Source organism: Mus caroli, unplaced genomic scaffold (assembly GCF_978045245.1).
Source record: "Mus caroli unplaced genomic scaffold, Mus_caroli_1 scaffold_12, whole genome shotgun sequence".
Lineage (NCBI taxonomy): Eukaryota > Metazoa > Chordata > Mammalia > Rodentia > Muridae > Mus > Mus caroli.
In genome coordinates, this window is record NW_028227267.1 from 25,413,426 (window position 1) to 25,436,759 (window position 23,334).

Genomic DNA, 23,334 nt, shown 5'->3' on the forward strand with positions numbered 1-23,334 from the left:
TCACATGTGCTGGGTCTAGTTGCTGACAACCTCATCAACAATTCCCTTCTGCCATTTCTACTCATATAGGCACTGGTAATCTCTCCCCTCTCGCCATAGCCTGGTCAAGCTCACAGACAACATCAAGGTTGAAAAGCTCCATAGCTCCTCTCTGAGCTAGTCTTTCTTAGGCTCTCAGCAGCCTTCCATGTGGCTGAGCACTCTCCCTCCCACCCCTGCCTCGTTCCAATTTCTGGCTTTCTTGTACTTGCCTGGCTACTTAACCCTGAGACCCTGTTCCATTTCCCGATGATCTCATTTGGGCCATAACTTTAAATGATACTTAGGATCTGATGTCTTTCCAATTTATAACTGTTTTGATCTCTCTCTCTCTCTCTCTCTCTCTCTCTCTCTCTCTCTCTCTCTCGTCCCTCCCTCCCTCCCTCCCCCTCCCTTTCTCCTTCTCTCCCTCTCTCTCTTGTTCCAGACACATAGATCTAACATGACACGTCCACTTAGATGATTCAAATCAAATGTGCTTGGACAGGATCTTTCCATTTTCAGCCCACTCCTCATCTCAGTAAAAGATACCAGCATCCAACTCAGTGGATCAAACAAGAAACCCAGGGATCTCCATCCTTCCCCTTCCTTCCTGATGATGCTTCTGCCCTGAGAGAGACTCGCCCACATCCTTTCCTTTTCTCTCTCAGGCCGGCTTTGGTCATGCTGCTGTCAGTAGTTCACTTGGAAACAGAAATCATTTCTGAAATGGTTTCTCTGTTTCCCTTCCTTGGCGGCTCTGGGGAAGAGGGTGCCACTCGGGGAGGAATTGGTTTCCTGCTGTGAGAGACACTGCCAGTGGTACTAATTGGATTAATTGATTTGCCCAAGGGGAGGTGTGTGTGATGCCTTTCTGCTGAACTTCCTTTAAAAACAGCACTTCCATTCAGAAAGCCAGACTAAGTGCTATTAATGAATTAATTCCGATTAGTGCTGCCCAAGCACTGAGACCTTAAGGCAACCCCATTCAGTCATCTTGGGTCTGGCCTGCTAATAAAGTGAAAACTATCTGGGCAGCAGAGGTGATTATTTTGATGCCTGCCTCCATTCCTGGAGGGAAAAAGAGCAGGGTGTGCGCTCACTACAGTCTACTGAGGGAATTAACCACCTTCAAATTCTAAGTTATTAATTCCCCAACATGGCAGTCATACCCATGAAAATGGATTTGGGGCATATATCTGTGTCCTCTGTAGCCTTCTTTTTAGGACCAAGTATTCAGCAGATGCTCAATATTTAGATGAAAGAGTCATTAACTGGTAAATGGTAATTCTATCTGTGCCTGGTATCCTTAGCAAACCTTCATCATTGTCTTTAACATGAGCAATTGCATGACTGCTGTGGTTGTCCTGGCAGATTTGGAGGTTAAACCAAACAGGTCTCTGTCCTCCCAGACCGTACAGATGGTAGCAGGGAGGCACAGCACTGACCAGACAGGAGTGGAGCTTCCTCTAGGATAGCAAGTCATTTAGGATAAGAAATTGGGTCAAGAGGATTGGAGGGATGGCCTAGGGGTTAAGAGCACTTACTGTTCTTTTGAGGACCCGAGTTTGGCTCAGAACCCACCCATGTATGGGGGTGTCATAATTGCCTGTAACTTCAGCTCCAGGGACCTGGCACCCTCTTCCTGACTCTATGGACAGGTGCCTGCACTCATGTGTATTACCTGCCCCTAACACAACCACACTTAGGGATGGGGAAGAGAGATTAAAATAAATCTTTAAAAAGCAGATCAAGATGACAGTGTGCTGCTAGCAAGGAAGAAAGCTTAGGAGGGCTTGAAGCCCTGGTCCCTGAGTTGAACTGGATATGGTACCCAAGGGTGATCAAGTCTGGAAGAAGAATTTTCTAGGACAGGGCCTGGAAAATGCACTCATGATCTGGGAGCCAGGCCCCAGGACACCTGACCAGCACAGGCATCTTTGTTAACCAGTCACTCTTATGGTTTCTAGAACAAGGCAACTTGGGCCCTGGGCCATTCATGTGGTACTTTCTGTTCCTGCTGCTTCATAAGGGTAGAGATTGCATCCCTGTGTACTTGGACTTCCTTATGCCTTGTCTTGTTGTTCCTGTCACTAACTTGCATGGGGACAGAGGCTTTGGCCTCTGTCTCTCACACCCTAGATCTAGCTCAGTCTCCTCAGTAACATATACACACACAGAGTCTGAATTATTTCCTGGTCCTTCGCAATCCTTAGCAGTGGGTAAGGCTCCTGGAAGTCTGGCTTCTTGTTACACGATGTCCACCAGAGGCAAGAAAGGAAGCCGTTCCTCCAATGAAGGCTGGGTTTGGTTTGAAAAGTAGTTTCTAGAGGATGATTGAAAACTTTTAAAACTGGAGCTGGCAGACACTAAGTGAAGCCAGGGGAACTCTGAAGAAAAAGGGGGAGGAAGGATGCTGGGAGACAGAAGGGTGAAGGATACCATAAGAACTCGACCCACAGACCCAACCAAGCAGGGATAATGGCTCAGAGACTGAGCTAAGTCCTCTGCATACATATTATGCTTGCAGAGCTTGGTGTTCTTATGGGACCCCTAACAGTGGGAGTCGGCCTATCTCTGACTTCTTCTTTGCTTGCACTTGGGACCCTTTTCCTCCTACTGGGTCCCCTTGTCCAGTCTTGAGGTGAGGGTTCATGCCTAGTCTTATTGAAATGTATTATGCTATGTTTGGCTGATATCCTGGGAAGCCTGCTTTGTTTGTTTGTTTTGGTTTGTTTTTGAAATGGAGGCTGAGTATGGATCTAGAGAGGAGGGGAGGTTAGAGAGGCAGGCTCTGGGAGGACTGGAGGTAGGAGAAACTGCAATAAAGAATAAAAACTCAAACACATAAAAACGGGCTGAAGAGGTAGTTGAACTGATTAAAAAAAAATGCTTGACCTACAAGCTTCAGTTTGATTCCCAAGAACATACGTAAAGTTAAATTAAAAAAAAAACACACACACTGAGCAAGGCTGGGTGTGATGGTGCACCCCTTTAATCCCAGCACTCAGGAGGCAAAGGCAGGTAGATCTCTCTGAGTTCCAGGCCAACCTGGTCTATAAAGTGAGTCCAGAACAGCCAGAGCTACACAGAGGAACTCTGCCTGGAAAAAACAAACCCAACCAAACCAAACAACCAAAAAACAAAACAAAGCAACAACAACCAAACCCCACTCTGATCATAGTATAACACACTTGTTACGATTTCAGCATGGGGAGAGGCAGAGACAGATAGATCTCTGGGGCTTTCTGTCTAGACGGCCTTGCTTACTTGCTGAATTCCAGGACAGTGAAAGATCTTGTCTCAAAATTGGACAGGCAATACCTGATGAATGGCAGCTAAGGTTGTCCTCTGACCTCCCTATGTACACATGCACACACGTGTGCTCACATACACGTGTGCTCACATACACAGGCACATGAACACACACACACATACATACATACATACATACATACATACATACATACATACATACATACACGGGGTGGGGCGGGGCAGGGAGAATATTTTCCTAGTGAGGATGCTTAGGAGCCTCATAAGAAGAGTTGGAATGACATGAGTCACATTCAAGTCGAAAAGTCCTGAGCCGGGCGTGGTGGCGCACGCCTTTAATCCCAGCACTCGGGAGGTAGAGGCAGGCGGATTTCTGAGTTCGAGGCCAGCCTGGTCTACAAAGTGAGTTCCAGGACAGCCAGGGCTATACAGAGAAACCCTGTCTCGAAAAACCAAAAAAAAAAAAAAAAAAAAAGAAAAGAAAAGTCCTACAAACCAGACGAAGAGGGAGGCCAACTAACCTACAGAAACGGTCCCCACACCAAGGCCCCATCTGCCTGCTCTTTCAGGGACTCGGGGCTCCAAATGAACATCCCACATCCCACCCGTAAACACAGATGCTAGCTGTCCCCAGCCTTCCTCTCTCTCAAAACCTCCTGCACTCGGTATTCCCAGATGACCCACACATCTAGGGCTCCTTTATCTCACCCAGAAAGCTAGAGTAGAGTCACACAGAATACAAAGGTACAATAGGCTCCCCACTGCTCCACCCTGAGTTGGAGGGCTGAGCATCCCGTGCTATGGCTGATGGGAATGAGATTATGCGCTTCACCCTGGAGGAGGAAAAGCTAATGGGCATGAGGATGAGATGAAGATGGGCTGATACTGCAGCTAACCTTTTAAGAGGACCGTCCTGGCCTTGGCCCACTCGCTCCTCCCGTCTGACGTCAGCAGGCCGATTGGAGGCAGGCGTTCATCCTCGTTGGACGCCATTTTGACTATCTTTCTCAACTGAGTGAACAGATCACCCTCACTGAGACGGCGGAAATTAATGACAACATCCAAGACAAAGAACTGTGGGGGAAACAGGTCAAACACATCACTCGTGGCATCCAGCCCAAGGCTCCAGGCCTTCACGGAGCCTTCACAGAGAGGCTCAGGCCCAAGGCTTCCGGGGTGTTTAATGGTTCTGAACTATTTACTTTTGGAGACCATCCAAAGCTGTTGACTGTACTCGACTCTAAGCTCTTCCTATTACAGGCCAGATTAAACCCAGCTATGAGAATGCCTTTTCCTTCCTCTCTTTTTTATTTCTATTTTTTTGTGGTTCTTAGAGTATGCAAAACTCATTATGGTTGCAGATGGTCACATATAAACTGGTACAACCACTGTTGGAAGGCAGTATTACTCCAAACTAAGAGTGCTTACCCGTGGGTCAGCAGCTACACTCGTATATGCAGAATTTAGCCCAGGGTTTAGAGAAGCACATCCACGTGCATGGAAAAATACGAAAAAAAAAATGTGTGCAGATCAGATCTTCTCATTTAGCAAAACAACAGAAAGAACCTGGCTGGTTTTTGGAGTATACTGGATAAGTAAAATGTGTTACACCTATCCAGTGCACAGTGAACTCGATCAAACACCTATAGACAGAGCTGTGGCTATAGATCTAAACAACAACAACAACAACATCAGCAGCAGCAGCAGCAACACCAACAAGAAGCCAACAGTTGTAGACAAATATCAAAATAAAAAAAATACACAAAACACCAGGTATAGCTATGCACATGATCTGTGTACCCATGAGCTTCCCGTGTATACAGCTTTGAAAGCCAGATCCTTGGACTTGGCAAAGGGTCTCTTTCTTGACACAGCCTGTCACATCCTTTTCAGTATATAGACATAAGTAATCGCCCAACCCATCACCCTCATCAAAGTCCATGAAGCCTGACCTAGGGTTGTTTCCAGAAGGCTTGGATAATGTGCTGTATGGAGGCTGAGAAACCCTTAGTTTGATTTTCTTTGAATGACAATGAAAAAAGGTTTTCATTTTGTGTCTGGCTGGTCAGGGTGTTAGATAGGCTGGGAAGCCTCCTGCTAGCTTTTAAGCCCTCAAATAGTGGTCACAGCTACTCTCGGAGGACAGGGTTTCTCCAAGCTCTCAGTTTACTGAAATGAGCTCAGGAAGAAAGCATTAGACAATAAGAAGGGTGTAGGGTAGGAAGCAGGGTGGCTTCCTGTTGTCAAACTTAACCTTTCTTCAAGATTGTAAGACCCTTCCCCAAGCCCCACTCTTTGCTACATGAAACATTTTGTGTAGCATCAGCATACATGGTGTGGTAGGCACCAGATGGGGTCAGGAGCCTCCATGCTCAGCTTGTTCTCCTGCCACAGGAACCCTTATTGACCCTGTAGAACCATGTCTGAAAATCCTGAATGGACTTAGGCAGTTGGTAGGACCTAGTATCCTTCTTCCTCGTACACACACCATTAGCTTCCCTAAGTCTCAGCTTCTCACCTGTCAAACGAAGACTCAGGGCTGCCTCTACAGGGTCACTGTGAGCAATTCCATGAAATTGGTAAAGTTCTAGACCCACAGTTTTACACAGGGGAGGCCTTGTCTGTTAGTCTTCATTCCGTCCATCCATCTAATTTCCAGGAAGGGCATGGACTATATGAAAGTGAATAACTGTGAAGATGAAGGGTCCAGGGCCACATTGAACCTCACTCATGACCCTAAGTCCTAGCCTTCTTAGGGATACGAACCCAGGGGATTCATTCCCTAACTGAATATTCTTTTCATTCTTATAATTCTGCTGAAGAGAAATGGACGGACTGACTAGGAAGTCCTATTTGGGGGGGGGGGGCTTCATGCCCCAAGCTCACTGTATGACTTGGGAAACCAACCTGCACACTTGTGAAGAGGCAGGAATGGATCACCACACCTAGCCACTATGTGCTCCACATCCTCCCCAAGTCTGAAGCCTGTGGCAATGGGCCACTTACCTGGTTGCAGCAGGCCACGATGACATGCTCAGGCTCAGGCATGATACTGCTCTTCTGGGCCACCAGTGTGTCCTGGGTATGGCCAGGAAGCCGGTATGATGAGAAGAGTCTGTAGTACTGCTTCATACAGAGGGGCTGCCCTGAGAGCTGCCCCTTGGCCCAGTCAGTGGGAATGGATTGGCTGGAAGGAAAAGGGGGAGAGGCAGAGGGGGAGGGAAGGCATTGGCATGGGCTCTGTGGTAACCTTATTTCCCCCCTCCTTCTCAAAGGTGTCTTTACATCAAACCCAGGGCTATATACATGCTAAGCAAATACTCTACCACTGGGCTTCTACCTTATAGCTTCTTGTGGTTAGGCTAGCAGTACACCTAACTTACAATGGCACTACTGCAGGGCTGTTATTCATTTTATGAAGTAATGGATTGTTCCGCTCTTGTGGCTCATGAGGCACCTCAGAATTTCCACAACTCCACCCTCACCCCACTCTCAGGTAATACACATGTAATTTTTTGCCATTTAACCCTTTGCTTACACCAATCTTTTCTTGGTACATCTTTCCCTCTACCCCTGTGCTCCATTGTCTTTTTAAGAAAATTCCTTCGTCAAGAGTCTATTCTTTATTATCTCTCCTTGAAACCTTCTCAAAGTTCAAAGTAGAAGCTTCTATTTGTCATGTGGTTTCTGAATGATATGTTTATCATTCCTCCCATCCATCTATCTATCTATCTATCTATCTATCTATCTATCTATCTATCTATCTATCTATCTATCTAGTCATCTATCTAGTCATCTATCTAGTCATCCATCCATCCACCATGCATGTTCAGTCATCCAGCTACCCATTCACCCATTAAATCCACCAAATCTATCAACTTATACATTGTCCATCTTTCCCTATATGCATCCTTCTATCATCGATTTATTACCATCATGGATCCATCCATCCATCCATCCATCCATCCATCCATCCATCCATCCATTCACCCACCATCCATTCACCCACCATCCATTCACCCACCATCCATCCATGCATCCATTCACCCACCATCCATCCACCCGTCCATCCATCCATCCACCACCACCATCCACTCATTCATCCATCATCCCTCATGCACTTATCCCATCTACCATTCATCCTCCCACACATCTACCATGCACCTATCTATCCATAAATACATCCACCACCCACCCACAACCATCATGCATGTATCCATACATTCATCTACCTTTCCCTTTTCTATCATGCATCTATACACTACCTATTCATCCATCCATATACTATCAATGTATCCACTGAAGACTGAACAATTTTTTCACAGTGGTTGCCTAAGACCACCTAAAAACACATTTACATTACCGTTTATAACAAATAGCAAAATTACAGTTATGAAGTAGCAACAAAACTAATTTTATGGTTGGGGGGGTCACCACAACATGAGGGTCACAGCATTAGGAAGGTTGAGAACCACTGCATAAGCCAATCCACACATCTATCAATTCACCATTCATCCTTACATACATACATACATACATCCACAGCCTATATACTATCCATCTACTATATAGCCATCCATCCAATTCTACCTATCCATTTACTATCTCATGTATCTGTCTTTTGTAGGTTGAATGAGAAATGCTCATTGATGGCATTGTTTGGGGGAGGTTATAGAATCTTTAGGGAGTGTAGACTTGATGGAGGAAGTACATCACTGGGGATGGGCTTTAGGAGTTTATAGCTTCACTCTGCTTTCTTGAGCTCTCCATCTCTCTCTCCCCTATCTCTGTTTTATATGTGCTGTTCAAATGTCACTTTCCTTCCTCCCTTCCTTCCTTCCTTCCTTCCTTCCTTCCTTCCTTCCTTCCTTCCTTCCTTCCTTCCTACCTTCCTATATTCCCAGCATATCCTGTCCTTGGTTTTGTTTTTTTTTTGTTGTTGTTGTTGTTGTTTTGTTTTTTGAGACAAGGTTTCTCTGTGTAGTCCTGGCTGTCCTGGAACTCACTTTGTAGACCAGGCTGGCCTTGAACTCAGAAATCTGCCTGCCTCTGCCTCTCAAGTGCTGGGATTAAAGGTGTGCACCACCACACCCGGCTCTCTCTCTCTCTCTCTCTCTCTTTTTTTTTTTTTTAATAGTTCTGCTTATATAAGGAGAGGACCAAAGTCTGTCCCAGGAAGCACCAGGAAGAAGACTGTAGTGATGGTGGGAAAATAATTTAGGTAGGAAGGATGCTTGGGACCTGGCTGGGGTAGGTGGTGATCTCATCTGAACACCATAAATATCATGGAAAGAGAAAGAGTGACCACAGAGACTCCTGGACCTACTGATTGGGATGTGGCACTGCGTGTACTGAGAAGACAGGAGGGATAGGACGGATGCGCATGGCAGAAGCATACAAAGCTCTACTGGGCCCTGTGTAATGACCAGGAGATGCATCAGTGGGGATGCCCAGGGTCTGGGGAAGGAATGGGGCTTTATTTTATGTCCATTGGGAACCTTCTGAAAGCAGGTAAGAGGCCAAATTTGTTATCTTCTGGAGATCAATACACTGAAAGTGAAGAGTTAATTAATGGCGTGTCCTACCCAGACACTCTTCCAAATGCTCCAGCCTCATGATAGTTACAAGTACAGGACACACAGACCTTTATCTGGACTTCTGTGGAAACAGGCGTCTGTCTGCGTGCATGTAACATGTTCACACATACACATGTGTCTGCACACTCAAGTGAGAGTTGAGGTTGGGGGTTTGAAACCTGCCAGTAATGGCTGGTTCCATAGTCCCTGGGTTCTGCTGCCAGGGTCAGAATCTTCACCCCTCTCCTCTGCAGCCAGGGCGCTGAAAGGGACAGGCTCTCTGAAGACAGAGATGCTGTGTGAATGGAGGAGTGGTTTCTACAAGTAGTTCAGGCTCAGTCTGAAGAAGAAGGAAAGCTCTGGACACATGGCTAGAAGGGGCAGCCCACGGGCCTGGCAGTCCAGCATAGAACGAGAGCTATCAGACTGGCCTCAAGTCAGTGCGCTGTCTAAAACCCAATTCTGATTCTGGTGTGCTGACCCTAGGGCCTGAGCCTCGCCTCTCTGACCCTCTTCCCCAGAGAGAATGTGTGTCTTAGCTTCTGTCCCAAGGTTGGGTAAACACTAACCAGGATCAACATAGAACAGAGTGATGACTGCACCCCCACCCCACCCCACCCCATACCCTCATTGCCGTTCCACTTCTCAGCTGTTTGGCTATCAGTAAGTTTCAAACCCTCTCTGAGCTTCACTTGCTTATTATCTATGCATAGGATGTTCCAGCATCCATAGCTCCTTGCTCTCCTCAGTGTTCCCAGGGCCCCAGGGTTGGCTAGGAGGGAGACAATTCTCCTAGCATTAAGGAGAACTCGTTGCCTGCATAGCTCCCACCACCTACAGGAGCTAGGGTGGGCATCTAGACACTAAGGCTCAAAGTAGGGAGCCCATCATCCCATCAGACGATACCACTGAGCCTACCAGCACCTCCTCTAATGCTGCTTCCTTCTCCACACTTCCTGGGATCTCCAGACCCACAGTGTCTAATTCACACCATAGGAGGAAAGAAGAGGTCAGGAGGGAGGGCCATTCTCAAAGGTCAAAGAAAGGCTTACTTCTGCAGCCAAGAGAGCTGGGCTAATGCAATGTCCTGGCGCTGGCAGTGGGCAGGAGACATCACATAACTGGATCAAAGACTAGTTACCTGCCCTCTCAAGCACCCTGTATGTCTTGGAGACAGATGTGAGAGGAGACAGCCAAACAGAGACCTACCTATTCCAGGCTGGGGCCCCAGCCTACCTGTCCAGCAGAGCCTTGTAGCTAAGCACACCGGAGATGAGGCTGGCTGCAAACCTGCAGGGATGTAGAGAGAGGAGTGTTATAAGCCAGACAAACGATCCCCGACTCTCCCACCTCTCCTTTTTCCTTCCTAATTTCCTCCTCCCTTCTGTGCCCCTCCCCCTACTCCAAACTCACCCATGTATCACCTGCCATATGCCAGGCCCTGTGCGCTAATGGGGTATGGGCTGTGCTGCCCCTCCCCCAGTGCTGTCAGCCCACCGTGGCCTCCGATTAAAAATGGTTCTTTGGTGTGAGGACTGGGGATGGTTTGGCTCTGGGTGGGTGGGGAGGGGAAGCCAGAATCACCTTGAGGAAAAAGAGGTGCCTGAAGAGGCAGGGAAGGGAAGGTAGGGGGTGAGGCTCCCCCTGGGCAAGGCCAGCCCTGTGGTGGCATCTTTTGGGAGATGCAGTCTCCTGGGGGCAAGCTATTCACTTAATGGCTAATGAAAAGGAAAGTTAGTCCTGGGAGGAAAGCCTCCGGGACTGGTGGGAGGAGACTGAGCCATCTTAACTGTCTATGGATGACGAGGCCTGGCTTAATTGCATCGGAGGAAAATGCCCCTCAGATGCAATTTGGAGAACTGTCTTCAGAATCTATCCATCCTCATTCTTCCTTTTAGAGGAGATGGGGGCAAGCTGCACCTATGTTCACCCCACTGAGGGAGGCATTAAGAGGATGAAATCCTGACAGATTCCAACAGGGAGAGCCTTCCTCCCGTCCCCTACCCACACCGCCACCATTCTCAATGCACCTAGAGGCCCTTCCAGCGGCTCACTGAGCTCTGAAATTGCAGCAGATGGCAGCTGCACCGGCAGGGAGGGATGTCCCTCCTCAGGAGTCTGAAGCAGGGCTCCAGGGGGCACAGAGGAACTCTCAGACACCTGTGTGGGTCCCTGAGACCCGTGGTCCCCATTAGCACCATCAAATAAATGTGTTTATTATGGAGTGACAGCACACCTAACCTCCCCCTGGCCTGATGTCTGACCCTGGGAGAAGATGTCTCTTGTTACTTGGCCCCAGGAAGCTCAGCCAATGTACAAGCTCTGGCCTCGCTTTCCTGGTGTAAGGCTCTGCCCCGCATCTCAGGTGGATTTCCCTGCTGAGCACCCAGGGAGCTTCTTGGCCTCACCTTAGCTGGTCATTGGTGTCTTGGAAGTGCTGCCGAGCAAAGATCACAGCAGGGCTAGAGTTGACTGGCAGGGCCAAGCGGTTGTTTAGATACATGTCATTCAGCCAGTATTCAGAGACCTGCCAGGGAGCACAGGGAGGGACACCATTACATCTGACCGCCTATACACCCCTCCTAAACAGGCACTGTGTTAGCAGTGGTCATCAGTCCTGTTCTGCCTACCCTGAATCAGGTCCTGCTTGTTCGATCATCCATCCATCCATCCATCCATCCATCCATCCATCCATCCATCCATCCACCCACATACCCACACACCCATCCACCCATCCATCCATCCATCTATCCATCCATCCATCCATCCATCCATCCATCCATCCACCCATCCATCCACCCACATACCCATCCACCCATCCACCCATCCACCCATCCACCCATCCATCCATCCATCCATCTATCCATCCATCCATCCATCCATCCATCCATCCATCCTTCTATTCCACAAATGCACTAAGCCCCAGCTGTGTGCTGAACCTGCATCTTCTTGGTCCTCCAAGTCTGCCCTTCACCATCACCCTATAGCATCTCCTTTACCCATTCCTTCCCCCCCCCATCTTTAGTGATGCATCCTTGCCCACTACCTGTCCTTGTGCCTTAGTCCTTTTACTCAACTCTGCCTTCTAAGCTCATCTCTACCCCACCTTTCCCTGTCTCTAGCTGTGTCCCATCTCACCCAGTCTCTCACCTCTCATCACCTTTCACATTCTCTGTCCTCCTCTTTCACCAGTCTCCTGTTTCATCTTGCCTGCTTCTCTCCCTGCAGTTGCCCAGCCTATGCTACCAGTGTGTTCCCACCCTCTGCCCATCTCTGTCTCCTCCCAGGCCTGTTACCTCTTACCCTCACCCATATCCTTTTTTCTTCCTCCTTCCCCCTCCAGAGGTCTCTTGTCAGCTTCTGTCCAGGAACCCTTACCCAATTGGCTGTCTTCTCCTGTCTCTCCAAGAGCTTTTCCTGCAGGGTCTCACCCAGGCCACCAGGGGCCCCAAACCGCTTCACAATGGCCTGGCTCTTCCTGAACTGCTCTTCAGGTACCAGGTGTTGCATGCACTGAAGGTAGGTGGCCAGGGTTTGCTGCAGTGGGGGCACTGGCAACTTAGGTAAGTCCTGGAAAAGAGGGTTGATGGGCTCTCATTTCTTTCCTTTAATACAGTCCATACTCATCCTTGAGTTGATGCCAGAACATGGCTCCTTCGGCCCCATCCTCATTCCCCATTCTTGGACCTGATTACTGTGCTTAGTTAGCTCAGCAGAATTATAAATGAAGGGTCCTCCTGTTTGCCGTCCCTGCCGCCATACTGCCTGTGGGTCTCAGGAAAGCACAAAATGCAGAGGATAGGCCTGGACTCACACCCTGACCCTGCTGTTGGCACCAGAGAGACCAGGGTTCACACCCTGACCTTGCTAGAGATCAGGCGTGTGTCCTTGGGAAAGTCTCTCCCTCTGCAAGGGCCCAGTTCTTCTATGAAAAATGATTCTCTCACAGGATGGAAGGGATGACAGATGTGAATGTGCTAACAGCCCATAAAGGATGGGTCTGGAATGAAAGATCATTGGCGGTACTGCTGGCTGCTGGTCACTCTCCACGTAAGAACTCCTCCCAGCTGGACTGGAAAATGTTGCTCTTACAGAGAGAGTCAGATGGGTTAAGACATGACCCATGAGATGGGTGGGGCCATGACCAGCTTCCTGGAAAGGCTTCCTGGGGCAGTGGCTATTTCTGCCCTGTGCCTCTTGTTTCAAATGCTTCCAGGTATGAAACCCAGGCAAAGGATTGGTTCCATGAGGGGGCTAGAGTCAGGTGAGGCACAGTGCAAGTCTTTCCTGCCCAGATCTCTCTCAAGCTTCAGTCTTGTTCATCCAGAGGACACAACAACTCTTCCTACCCGACAGACCCCAAGAAAGTAAGAAAAAAATAATTGGCTCCAACAAACATATATTATGTTTGGTTAACTGGCCTTATCCCTCCAAAGGGACTCCCAAGAAGAAGCTTGTGGTCTCTGGGCTCCATGTGAGGTGAGAGTCAGGAAGGAAACCCCACTGGGAACCCCCACATGGGCACTGCCTGTTCCAGCTGATTGACCATGTTTGACCCAGGGCCTTCTATGCTTGTCTTCAGTGTGTCACATAGCCAGGGCAGGGACTTTTGCCATTACAGATGGGGAAACTGAGACCCACAGGGTAGAGAGACTAATCCCAGGTCACACCTGGGATTTTTACGCACTGTATTTCCTCTCTTCCCCTCTCTTCCCCTCCCCTGTGCCCTCTTCCCTCCCCATCAATCCCTTTTCCCTCCCCTCTCTTCTGCTCCCCTCCTCTCCCCTCTCCTGTCCCATGCTAGACAACTTGTTGCTGAGCTACACCCCCAGCTCACGTCCCCTCCTTTTTCTGTGGTTTTCCTCTCCTCTTCCTCACAGCCTTTCTGCTTTTCCCTCCTGTTTCCCTCTCTCAACCCTTGATAATAGAGAAATGAGATTTTTCGTGCTGTTGTTAAATTGTACGCTGTTGGTGTACAGCAGGGTGCCCTCCTCCAGGGGCTTTTTCTCTGTAAAGTGGTGAATGGTTTCTCTTGGGTAGCCAAGGGCTCACCCTACCCTGATGGGCTTCCAAAAGCACCTGTCTTCTCCTGAGGCTCAGAACTGATGGATGAATAAGTCCCCACCTGTCTGGTCCTGTCCCTGGAGCTCACTTACTCTGACTGGAGGTGGAGTGTCAGCAACAAACTCTAGTGCTGCTGCCCTGGGAGGCAATGCAAATACAAGGATGGGTCCGGACGGTGTCCCGTGCTGTTTAACCCACGCCACGAAAACCAGGCTGACTCCTCCTAGCCATCCTGGCTCCTCTTCTTCTATTTATGGGGGTCAGGGTGGCTGGGACAGGCAGGTATCTCTAGAAGGCATAGCCCAGGTGGTGGTCTGGCCAAGAGTGGTGACAGGCTTGGTTAGACCCCTGAGCTTCCACTTGTGCTGTGGCACGGCCTGGGTGGTGGACAAGACAGGCAAATCTCAGTTTAGGCATCTCAGCTCCAGACTTGGTTCCTTCTCTGACTCTCGTGGATCTGAGACCTGGGATTCTGCAGTCTGCAAATTTCTGAGCCAGGCCATGGACTGGACTTAGAGATAGTGGAGAGAAAGAGTCTGCCGTCCAAAAAGCCACATCTCATGACAGGAGAGGAGAGGGATATGCCATGGATGGTGGCAGCAGAGGCATGGGTCAGCTATAGAGGCTGGGACAATGTAAGGAACAAGGGCAGAAGACAGGAAGTTCTCACAGGACCAGGGAGGGTTGGGAAGGGTGTGGTAGAGGGGCCAGCACATGCAGGAACTTGAACTGAGATGCGCTGCTCTATCTGGAAAGCTAGATGGAGCAGGAGGGAGGCTGCCTGCCCAGGGAGGGCAGTGTTGTTCTAAACCAGTGGAAAAGATGATGTTTGGATGTTCCTGGACTGGAGCATGGCAGCAGCTGGAACTTCTGGGATGTGCCAGGGCTTGGGAAGGGGGTTCAGCCTTGCCTAGGCAAGCATGTTGGGCTTAAAGCCATCTGAAGTGGAATTTGGGGTACAGTGAGGTTGGGGGAGGTGAGGGAGAAAGGGCTTGACTGGTGTGAGTAAGAAGTGTGGTTACCTGCATTCCCCAGCACTCTAAGGCTATAGCTGGCAGTCAGGGACTGCTTTTGCCCCCAAAGCATTGACACCTGCCTCACTTGGCTCACAAGGTAATCAAGGATGGATGAAAGCCTGGCACTCTGCCTTCAGTTTGCATATGTGCTCTTTACTTTAGGTGAGACACCTGACCAATTCTATATGTAGGCATAAGCCCTCAAGAAGTATCTACCTTTAAAAACAAAACAAAACAACAACAGAGATAGCAACAGCAATACCTACCCTAAGTGCCCCCTCCACATGGCTGAAAGTACAAAGAAGAACTCAGCTGAGCTTGGTGGTAGTGGCTCATGCCTTTAATCACAGCACTCTGGGAGACAAAGGCAGGGGGTTCTCTGAGAGTTCAAGGCCAGCCAGACCTACAGAGCAAGATCCAGGATAGCCAGGGCTACACAGAGAAATCCTGTCTCAAAAACCAGACCAGACCAAACCAAACCAAGCCAAACCAAACCAAACCAAACCAAACCAAACCAACCCAAACCAAACCAAACCAAACCAACCCAAACCAAACCAAACCAAACCAAGAGGAACTTTACTACCTCTCACAGATTCTCCAGTGCTTAGTTCCAGATCAACTGAAGGTGCCTAAACCTTTCCAGACCTTGTTCTAAACATCAATTATCTTGCACTCCCAAAACAGTGCAGTCGGAAGCCTTACAGAACAGACAATCCTTCAAAGCAGAGCAATTATACACAATAAGGAAGCTTCCTTCTGGACCAGGAAAACACTGGCAACCAAACTGCCTCCCCCAAATGGTCACAGTACCAACTTCTGGCCACTTAGCTGAGAGAACAATCATTCAGACCACATATTAAGTCTTAATCATGACTGCTTAATTGCACATATTTCATGTATGTATGTATGTATGTATGTATGTATGTATGTATGTATTATGAGATATCAGTATATATTCATATATCCTGATTGTTCCTCTAAAACATCCAGTTTATGACCATGCCTTGAGGATAGATTTAGAATCACTGGATCTCTTTACCTGACCATTTTCCCAATGTGTCAATTGATTAAATCTCTTTTCTCTGTCTTTTTAACATATTGCCTTTTTAATTGATATATGGACAGCTGAGTTTAGCCCACTGGGACTACTGGAACCAGAGCTGGGGTTTTTTGCCCTAAGACTTCAGTATGAAGGCTTCTGGACTTCGAGACCCAATCAGACAGGGCAGGGCCACAGTCTGACTTTCTGCCCAGGAGAATACAGAGCTGGGGAACAATTGAGGGCCCGTGCCACTCAGGACTGTCCTGGGAATAAGACTATGTGAGAGAAGAGATCAGGGCTAAGACACATGGCTCGAAAGGTTACTCACCAGCGCCTCCTCACAGCTAGAAGCTTGTACAGGCATCTTTTGGGGGGCCTTTTCCAGGATAGGCATCCTAGCGATTCTTAGTCCAGAGTAGCAGAGCTGTCGACCTGGGAACCGAGGAGACTCAGCATCACACAGAGCCCGAATGAATCCCATAGCCTTACCCCCACACCACAAGGAGACCACTGACTGACAGTAGTGTGTAGGGAACTCTGTGCCTGTATGACTGCCATCTCAGACCTCAGCCCTGTGTTCCTGCCCTCAGTGTACTCTCTGAATCCAGAGGGAGAGATTGAGTCCTGCCTTGAGCCACCAGCAAAGACCTGCTTCCATGAAGCTGCTATGGCCCAAGGCTAGCTGAGCATCCCATGATGCATTGGGAGGAGCTGGGCTGGTTGCACACTCCCAGATTTCTGGGATCAGAGCACTAGAGCACCTTGGTTTGCCTGGAACTCACCATCAATCTCTCCCCAACATCAACGTTTCCCCCAAGTCTGTAGCTCTCAAGTGCAAAACTATATCGGCTGGGTTCAGATTTCCCTCTCAGATGCCTGGCTTGGGTCAGGTATAGAGTAGAGGGCACATGAGTTCAGAAAGCTCCCCAACCCTGTGTGTGTATGTGTATGTATAATGAGAGTGTTCTTGAATGCCCACAATTATTCTAAGGCCCTGTACTCTGGGTGATATTCCGGGCATCTTGAAGACTCTGGGTCTGTTAGCAGAGTGTTAACTTGGGTAGTCTGTGGGCAGCAGGCTCCAAGGTTGGGTATGAGGGAACTACGGAAGGGCATGATACCTTCTGGGGAGCAGGTAGTCAGGGCCTCTAGAGTCTCCTGACAGCCTTGGGAAAGGTAGATTAATTTAGAAGGTGCACTAGAAATAAGCTAAGCTAAGGACACAGGCCAGTTTTGTAGGATACACCCTCTGCCCCACTAAACCAAAACCTGCACACATGTACAGTCAAGATTTCAACCAACCTCCCTTTATTAGCCCTCAAGAGGCTAAAGCTGACATTGAACCTGTTGGGCCACCAGCAGCAGCAGCAGCAGCAGCAGCAGCAGCAGCAGCAGCAGCAGCAGCAGCAGCAGCAGCCAGGTGCTGGCATAAGGCTCACTTGGTCCGGGGGAGAGACCATCCAGAAAGGAGGAAGAAGCAGACCTAAGACTAGAAGAGTTGGTGCATGCCTGGTCCCACTGAACAGAGAGGATGGAAAGGCAGTGTACAGTGCACTCCCAGCACAATAGTCCTGGAGACCACTCTGCCTAGAAATGGCAGGATGAGTATGTGGGTGTTCTGTTGATTACTTTGTGAGGTCAACCAAGGCAAGGTCAAGTAAATGAAGGCTGTACCGATTGTGCACCTAATGTCTCCTTTTGGGCCATCTCAGTAGTGGGAAGGGGAAAACACTAGCCAGCCCTTAACGGAGAGGAGAGTGGACCCTGCCAGCTGACATCCTGATGGGTATTCCACTGTCCCCACACACCCCAGCTCCTCCCTCCTAAGCCTCTTGACCCAGGCTTAGAGAATTTGAATGTATTTGTCTTTCTGCGGTTTGATACTCTCCCATTTCTGCTTCTATTGGCCTGGCTTGTGGGGGCACCTGGGGGGTCCTCTGCTCTGCCCTGGAGGTCCAACACCAGTCTGTTCTGGTTTCCCAGGCTCTCAGTGCTGTGCTCTCTCACAGATGTGGCACTTAACTCCAGCACTCCCCACCTTCTCAAGAATGGCTGGAGGAAACTGAGGCCCAGCGATATTACCAACGCCCCCGGTACAACACGACAAAACCACAGACCTTGGGCTTGGCGGATGTTAGGCAAAGTAAAAGTAAAGATGGGTAAAGATAAGGGAAGTCCCAAGCCCTGATAATCAAGCCCTCCCAGCCCAGAATCCCTGCAGTCTCCTAGATGTACCCCGACGACTACTGGTGCCTGGGACGCTGTAGACTCTGAGCGTCCCAGAGTCTCTGGGCCTGGGAAGCTGTCCCTCGGTGGACAGCTCCTCTGGAGAAGGACACCTCCCCCGGCGCCCCTCACCCCCACCCCGAGGGACAACGCCTGGGTCCGCGGGCGCTTCAGCACCAGCGCACCGCTGCCCAGCCCTTCTCACCTGCTCTCCTGGGCTGTTACGCGCCTTACCGGCACTGTTCCACACCAAGCAGGGCTGGAGGCGGCTGCGTGAGCCAGAAGGGCCAGGGAGGGAGTGGCAGCAGTGCCAGAGGTTGGGCCCGCCACCTAGGTTCTGTAGCAGAGCCTCCGACGACGTTGCCAGATCCCAGCAGCCGCCCCAACTGACTGACTGCAAGCAAACCAGCCACACCTCTCTCGACTCCCTCCCCTCCCTCCTCCCTCCCCCTCTTCTCTTTTTTTCCCTCCCCCTTTTCCTTCCCTGACTCTCTTCCTCACAGTCCACGGCTCCCCCTACCCCACACTCTGCCCTACGTTTCCTCGTTTCCGTCTTCTGCCCTCAAAACCTGTCTAGGACAGCTTCCCGGATGAGTTCCTGCACTGGCATCAGACTTAGGCCTTGGAAAGGGGACAGAACATTGCCTCCCCACCGCCCTACCCCAGCCTGCCCCATCCCCATACTCCCCCAACCGCATTGGCTCCTGGGCAGCTGCTTATGCAGAGCCCTGGGGAGTGCTTGAGTCAGAAGAAATTTTGCCCCTCCTCACAAAGCTGAAATCTTACTGCACCCCTTTAAAATATTAAAAATTAAGGAGTTGGTTGGCCACAGTAAGACCTCCCTTGTTTTCTTTTACCATCTGATTCCTGCAGGTTCTTTGGGAAGGGAGGAGCAGACAAGAGACCACAGACTTGGACCACTCTGATGGTAGGTGGGAGTTGTTTAAAACCTCAACCAGAGGCCCACAGACACTCCTCCAGGCAAAGTACTCTCCCACCTCACACAAACAGACTCAGTCAAGGATAGACAGACAGGCAGATAGACAGACAGACAGACAGACAGACAGACAGACAGACAAGTACTCCCCCTACCACCACACCTCTCACACAAAAAGACTCAGACAAGGACAGACAGACACACTGAGAGACAGAAAGAGAGACATAAGCCCCTCTTACACAAGAAGACTCAGACAAGGACACACACACACATACACACACACACACCAACTGCAGACCTTCCCCTGCATACACAGGTTACCCTACCCCAACTGCCTCTTCACCCTGAAATCAAAGAGTCCCATGTGCAGGCATCAGGATTCAGGAATGAGTGGCCTTCAGCCTGGACCTCCATGGTAGGAAATCAAGGGTGGGAGCCCCCACCCCCACCCCGGATAACCCTGAGCAGCCACTTATATTCAGGACAGGGTGGACTAGGGATTAGCACCAGTTCCCACATCAATCTTCCTTCCATTTTCAATTCCAACTTTCATGACTGAGAAAAGGCAGATCCATGGGTAACTGTTTTCTCATTCCTCAGACGATAGAGCCTGGATCCTTAATGAACACTGTCACCAGGCCGAGACCCTAAAAAACGGGGACTACCTCCTCTTCTCTGCAGAAACCAGCTCCCTTGTGCTCCTCTCTTGACAAGATGAGGCGAGGTCCCACTGTGTAGGAAAGCCTCTGGTGCCAGCTGTCCTCCAAGGCCAGGCAGATCCTCAGGCTCCCTCGGGTGGAACCTCCAGGTGCTACACTGGGCTTGGAAAGGAGAAACTATCGTGTGTGTGTGTGTGTGTGTGTGTGTGTGTGTGTGTGTGTGTGTGTGTGTTGGGATTTGGGGTTGTTTCCTTTTCCCAGGCAGTAAAGGATCTTCAGAGCTTCCACCCCTCCTCAGGTCTGCATTGAACATGTGAAACCCAGTGTGCTTAGGTTTTGTGTCACACTGCCCACCCCTCATCAGTAAAGAGACTTGGCCTCCTCAGACAGATATGGTTTATTAATTCAGGCCGGAGGCACCAGGGTGTAGTAGACCAAGTTTGGCACTGGAAAGATCCGCAGGAAGGACAAACAGATGCATGACTGTACTTGGGGGCTCTCAGTAGGTGGTTGGTGATCACCCGCACACCTCTGCCAAGAGCCCAATGCCTCCCTGATCCATTCCTTCAATGAATACGAGTGTGTTTGGGGAGGGGGTTAGACTGGGAGGGGTCACGGAGAAGGGATTCCAGCAAAGGAATTCAGGACGGGGAATGGGCTAGGGTACTCATTAGAGGAGGTGGGCCCCAAGCCAAAGTTGGCCAGCGCTCTTGAAGAATGACCATCTTGACCTAAATGGGGAGGGTAGGTGGCCTGGAGGAGAAGCGGGTCTGCTAGCTGCGGGAGAAGTAGTTGTAGTCGTCCTCACAGCCATCAAAAGGGCCAGGCGGGCTACAAGGTTCGCCGCCGTCCTTGCCCTGCACCTCACGCAGGCGCATCGCGTCGTACAGACCCTGCGGCGGTTCATCAAGCAGCACATCGCGCTCGGAACGCGAGCGTGTAAGGAGGCCCACATTACGCAAGAGCAATAGGACCGGTGCGTAGAGCAGGTTGGCCAGGCCCATGCCAAGGCTGAGCTGCTCAAAGCCAAGCGAGTGAACGATATGGCCTGCTACTATGGGCCCGAGAGCGTAGGCCACAGAATAGGAGATGTCAGCTATGGCATAGACACTGCCATAGACTGATACGTGGCGCACGTCCACCAGAAAAGCGAGCGTGGGTAGGAGCGCCGTGTCCACCAACGCGATGCCAAAGCAGAGGCCGCAGAGCGAGACCACTAAGGGCGCAAAGGATCGGCAGGCAGGTACGACGCAAGAGCTCACTCCGATTACCGCTAGCCCGAGAGCGCCATACAGCCACTGCAGGTGTGGATAGCGCGCCGCTAGACGCACGGTGAGATAGACGCCTAACACGTGTGGCACGAAAGCCGGCAGCCAAACCATGCCCATCTCCCACTCGGATGCCGCCATTGTGTGCTTCATCCACGTGGCTATGGTGGGCTCAAGAAACGCAAGGGGAATGTTACAAGTTGTGAGTGCTCCGGCTACCACAGCGATGTAAGGGTCTAGCATGAGGCGATGGATAGGTGTGCCAACCGGCAGGTTGGCCCGCGCCCGAGCCGCAGCCGAGAAAGGCTTAGCCACCGCCAGGAGTAGGAGTGCGTCGAAGAGCGACACGGCGGCGAGCACTAGAAAGGGTACACGCTTGCCCGCGAACTCGTAGAGGATGCCCCCAAACGGAGGCGCCACTAGGCTTCCAAAGCTGATGAAGGCTAGCGCCACGCCCAGGGCACGACTGCGCTCAGGCTCCTCGGGATACTTGTCGGCGATCATGGCAATGCCAGACGTGTCCGCAAAGGCTGAGCCCAGGCCTTGTAGACTGCGAGCAGCGAAGAGCGTGGCATAGTCTTCTGCAAAGGCAAACATGACTGTGGAGGCGAACATGACGCCCAGGCCAATAAGCAGCGGCACGTCGTAGCTCATGCGATCAATGAAAGGCCCGCTTAAGGGGTTCACCAGAAGCTGCAGGATGGCCTTGGAGGCAAATAGCACGCCTATCTTCACATCTTCACTTTCTGTGGGGTAGCGAGGCCGCAGGATTGACCGAGTCGACCCGGCAGCCGTCGGGGACGCCGAGGTGTTGGCCAAGTAGGCGCTGGCATTAGCCAGAGTGGGCGGCGGCAGGGTGGGTTCCCACACCTCAGAGATCAGGGTAGGGCTCTCGCTGCCCCCGCGCATGTGGGCGATATAGTCAGGAACAATGGGCACGATGACCATGTACAACATGTTGTCCAGTAACAGTGCGACGCACACGATGACCAGCACCAGGCGCCGCTGCCTCTGGGGCTCTTGTAGCGCGGCTCCCACTGCTTCCGACAGCTTGGTGGCCGCTGCCCGGGCCTGACCGGTTGGCGCGGTGGGTTCCATGCCCCTACCCGCTGCTCTTCCTAAGATGCCTCCACCGGAGTCGGGTGTCGGCGTCCCGCAGTGCAGAGGCTAGGGTACGGTACTTCGGGGGCGCGGTCCTAGCCGCGTAGCGCCCCCTGTGCTTCAGGTGGCTGTGGGGTTCATATCCCGAGCTCAGGAAAAAAAAAAAAAAAAATCAAGGATTGTCCCGCGCGGCGCCGCTGCTCTTAGATGCTCCAGGGACCAGTTGCCGCTGTTTCGGATGCAACCGCGGAGGCCGGCAAGCCTAGGGGCTGAGGCGGGAGACTGGACGCGCGGTGCCCAGAGAGAGCAGGAGCAGCCCCTGCCGCGCAGAGAGGCCGTGTGCACCCGCCCAGGGGCATGCTGCCGCCGCCCGCCAGTCTCTCCAGCCCTCCCCGCGCGTCCGCTCTTGCCTCTTCCTCCACCGCCGCCTCTTTTTTTTTTTTTTTTCTCCCTCCACTTGGGGCTATGACGCGGTGAGTCTCGGCCCCCGAGTGGTGCCCGGGCCACTGGCGTCGCTCATGCTAATAGGACGTCGTCGGGGCGGGGGCCGGGGGCCGGGGGCCGGGGGCGGGGCGCGTCCCGGCAGGGGTCCGCTTCCGAGATGTGCCCAGGTTGGAAGCAAGGGGAAGGGGGTCTTGGCGAGCTGTAGTCCTAGACAAGCCCCTGGGGATGGGTGAGAAGTGGGAGGAACCGGCCCTATGTTTCCCCCAGTTCTGGGACCTATAGGGTGAGGCTCCCCCACTTGGGAGGAGGGGTGCGGCAGCCGGTTCCCCGCAGCCTGGTGGGAGACGGGAGAGCCGGGGGCTCTAGACCTCCTCCTCAGCCTGGACTTCGGCGCACAGCGGGCACGGAGCCCCCGAGGTGAGCCGCGCTGCCTCCATCTGTTCTCGCAGCTGGAACGCACAGCCGGGACCCAGAGGCACAGCGCAAGCAACCCCCTTCCTCAATCCCGCCCCCAGCCCGTCTCATCCCCTCCTCCGGGAAGGGAGGGGGGAGGTACAGAGCCTTCAGGGTCTGGTTCCGACCCACTTGCCCTTAGGCAGAAAGTCTTAGCAGCTAATTCCGGTCTAAAGGGTTTGAGTACTGAGAGGGGTTTGAGTACTGAGAGGAGGAGTCGTTCATCGCACCCAGGGTCCTGGAAGTCAAAACTA

At 51.2% G+C, this 23,334-nt stretch overlaps 2 protein-coding genes across 2 annotated transcripts in view; both read right to left on the bottom strand.

Annotated features, from left to right (window-relative positions):
- Positions 1-18,540, bottom strand: part of Chat (choline O-acetyltransferase) — a 53,702-nt gene extending 35,162 nt beyond the window's left edge. The window contains exons 1-7 of the mRNA XM_085828918.1: positions 18,424-18,540; positions 16,321-16,424; positions 12,249-12,440; positions 11,279-11,397; positions 10,107-10,160; positions 6,301-6,481; positions 4,191-4,368 (exon numbers count right to left, since the gene is read on the bottom strand). Coding sequence (XP_085685044.1) covers positions 4,191-4,368; positions 6,301-6,481; positions 10,107-10,160; positions 11,279-11,397; positions 12,249-12,440; positions 16,321-16,386 — 790 coding nt within the window. The 5' untranslated portion in view covers positions 16,387-16,424; positions 18,424-18,540. The remainder of the gene's footprint in view (positions 1-4,190; positions 4,369-6,300; positions 6,482-10,106; positions 10,161-11,278; positions 11,398-12,248; positions 12,441-16,320; positions 16,425-18,423) is intronic.
- Positions 18,541-20,239: 1,699 nt separating this feature from the next.
- On the bottom strand, positions 20,240-22,180 carry Slc18a3 (solute carrier family 18 member A3). The gene has a single exon (XM_021182642.2). It carries the CDS (start codon positions 22,178-22,180, stop codon positions 20,588-20,590), a length of 1,593 nt encoding a protein of 530 aa, XP_021038301.1. The 3' UTR covers positions 20,240-20,587.
- Positions 22,181-23,334: the final 1,154 nt, after the last annotated feature.

Excerpts from the sequence above, each read along its gene's own strand:
- Slc18a3 (XM_021182642.2), bottom strand. The coding sequence starts at position 22,180 with ATGGAACCCACCGCGCCAACCGGTCAGGCCCGGGCAGCGGCCACCAAG.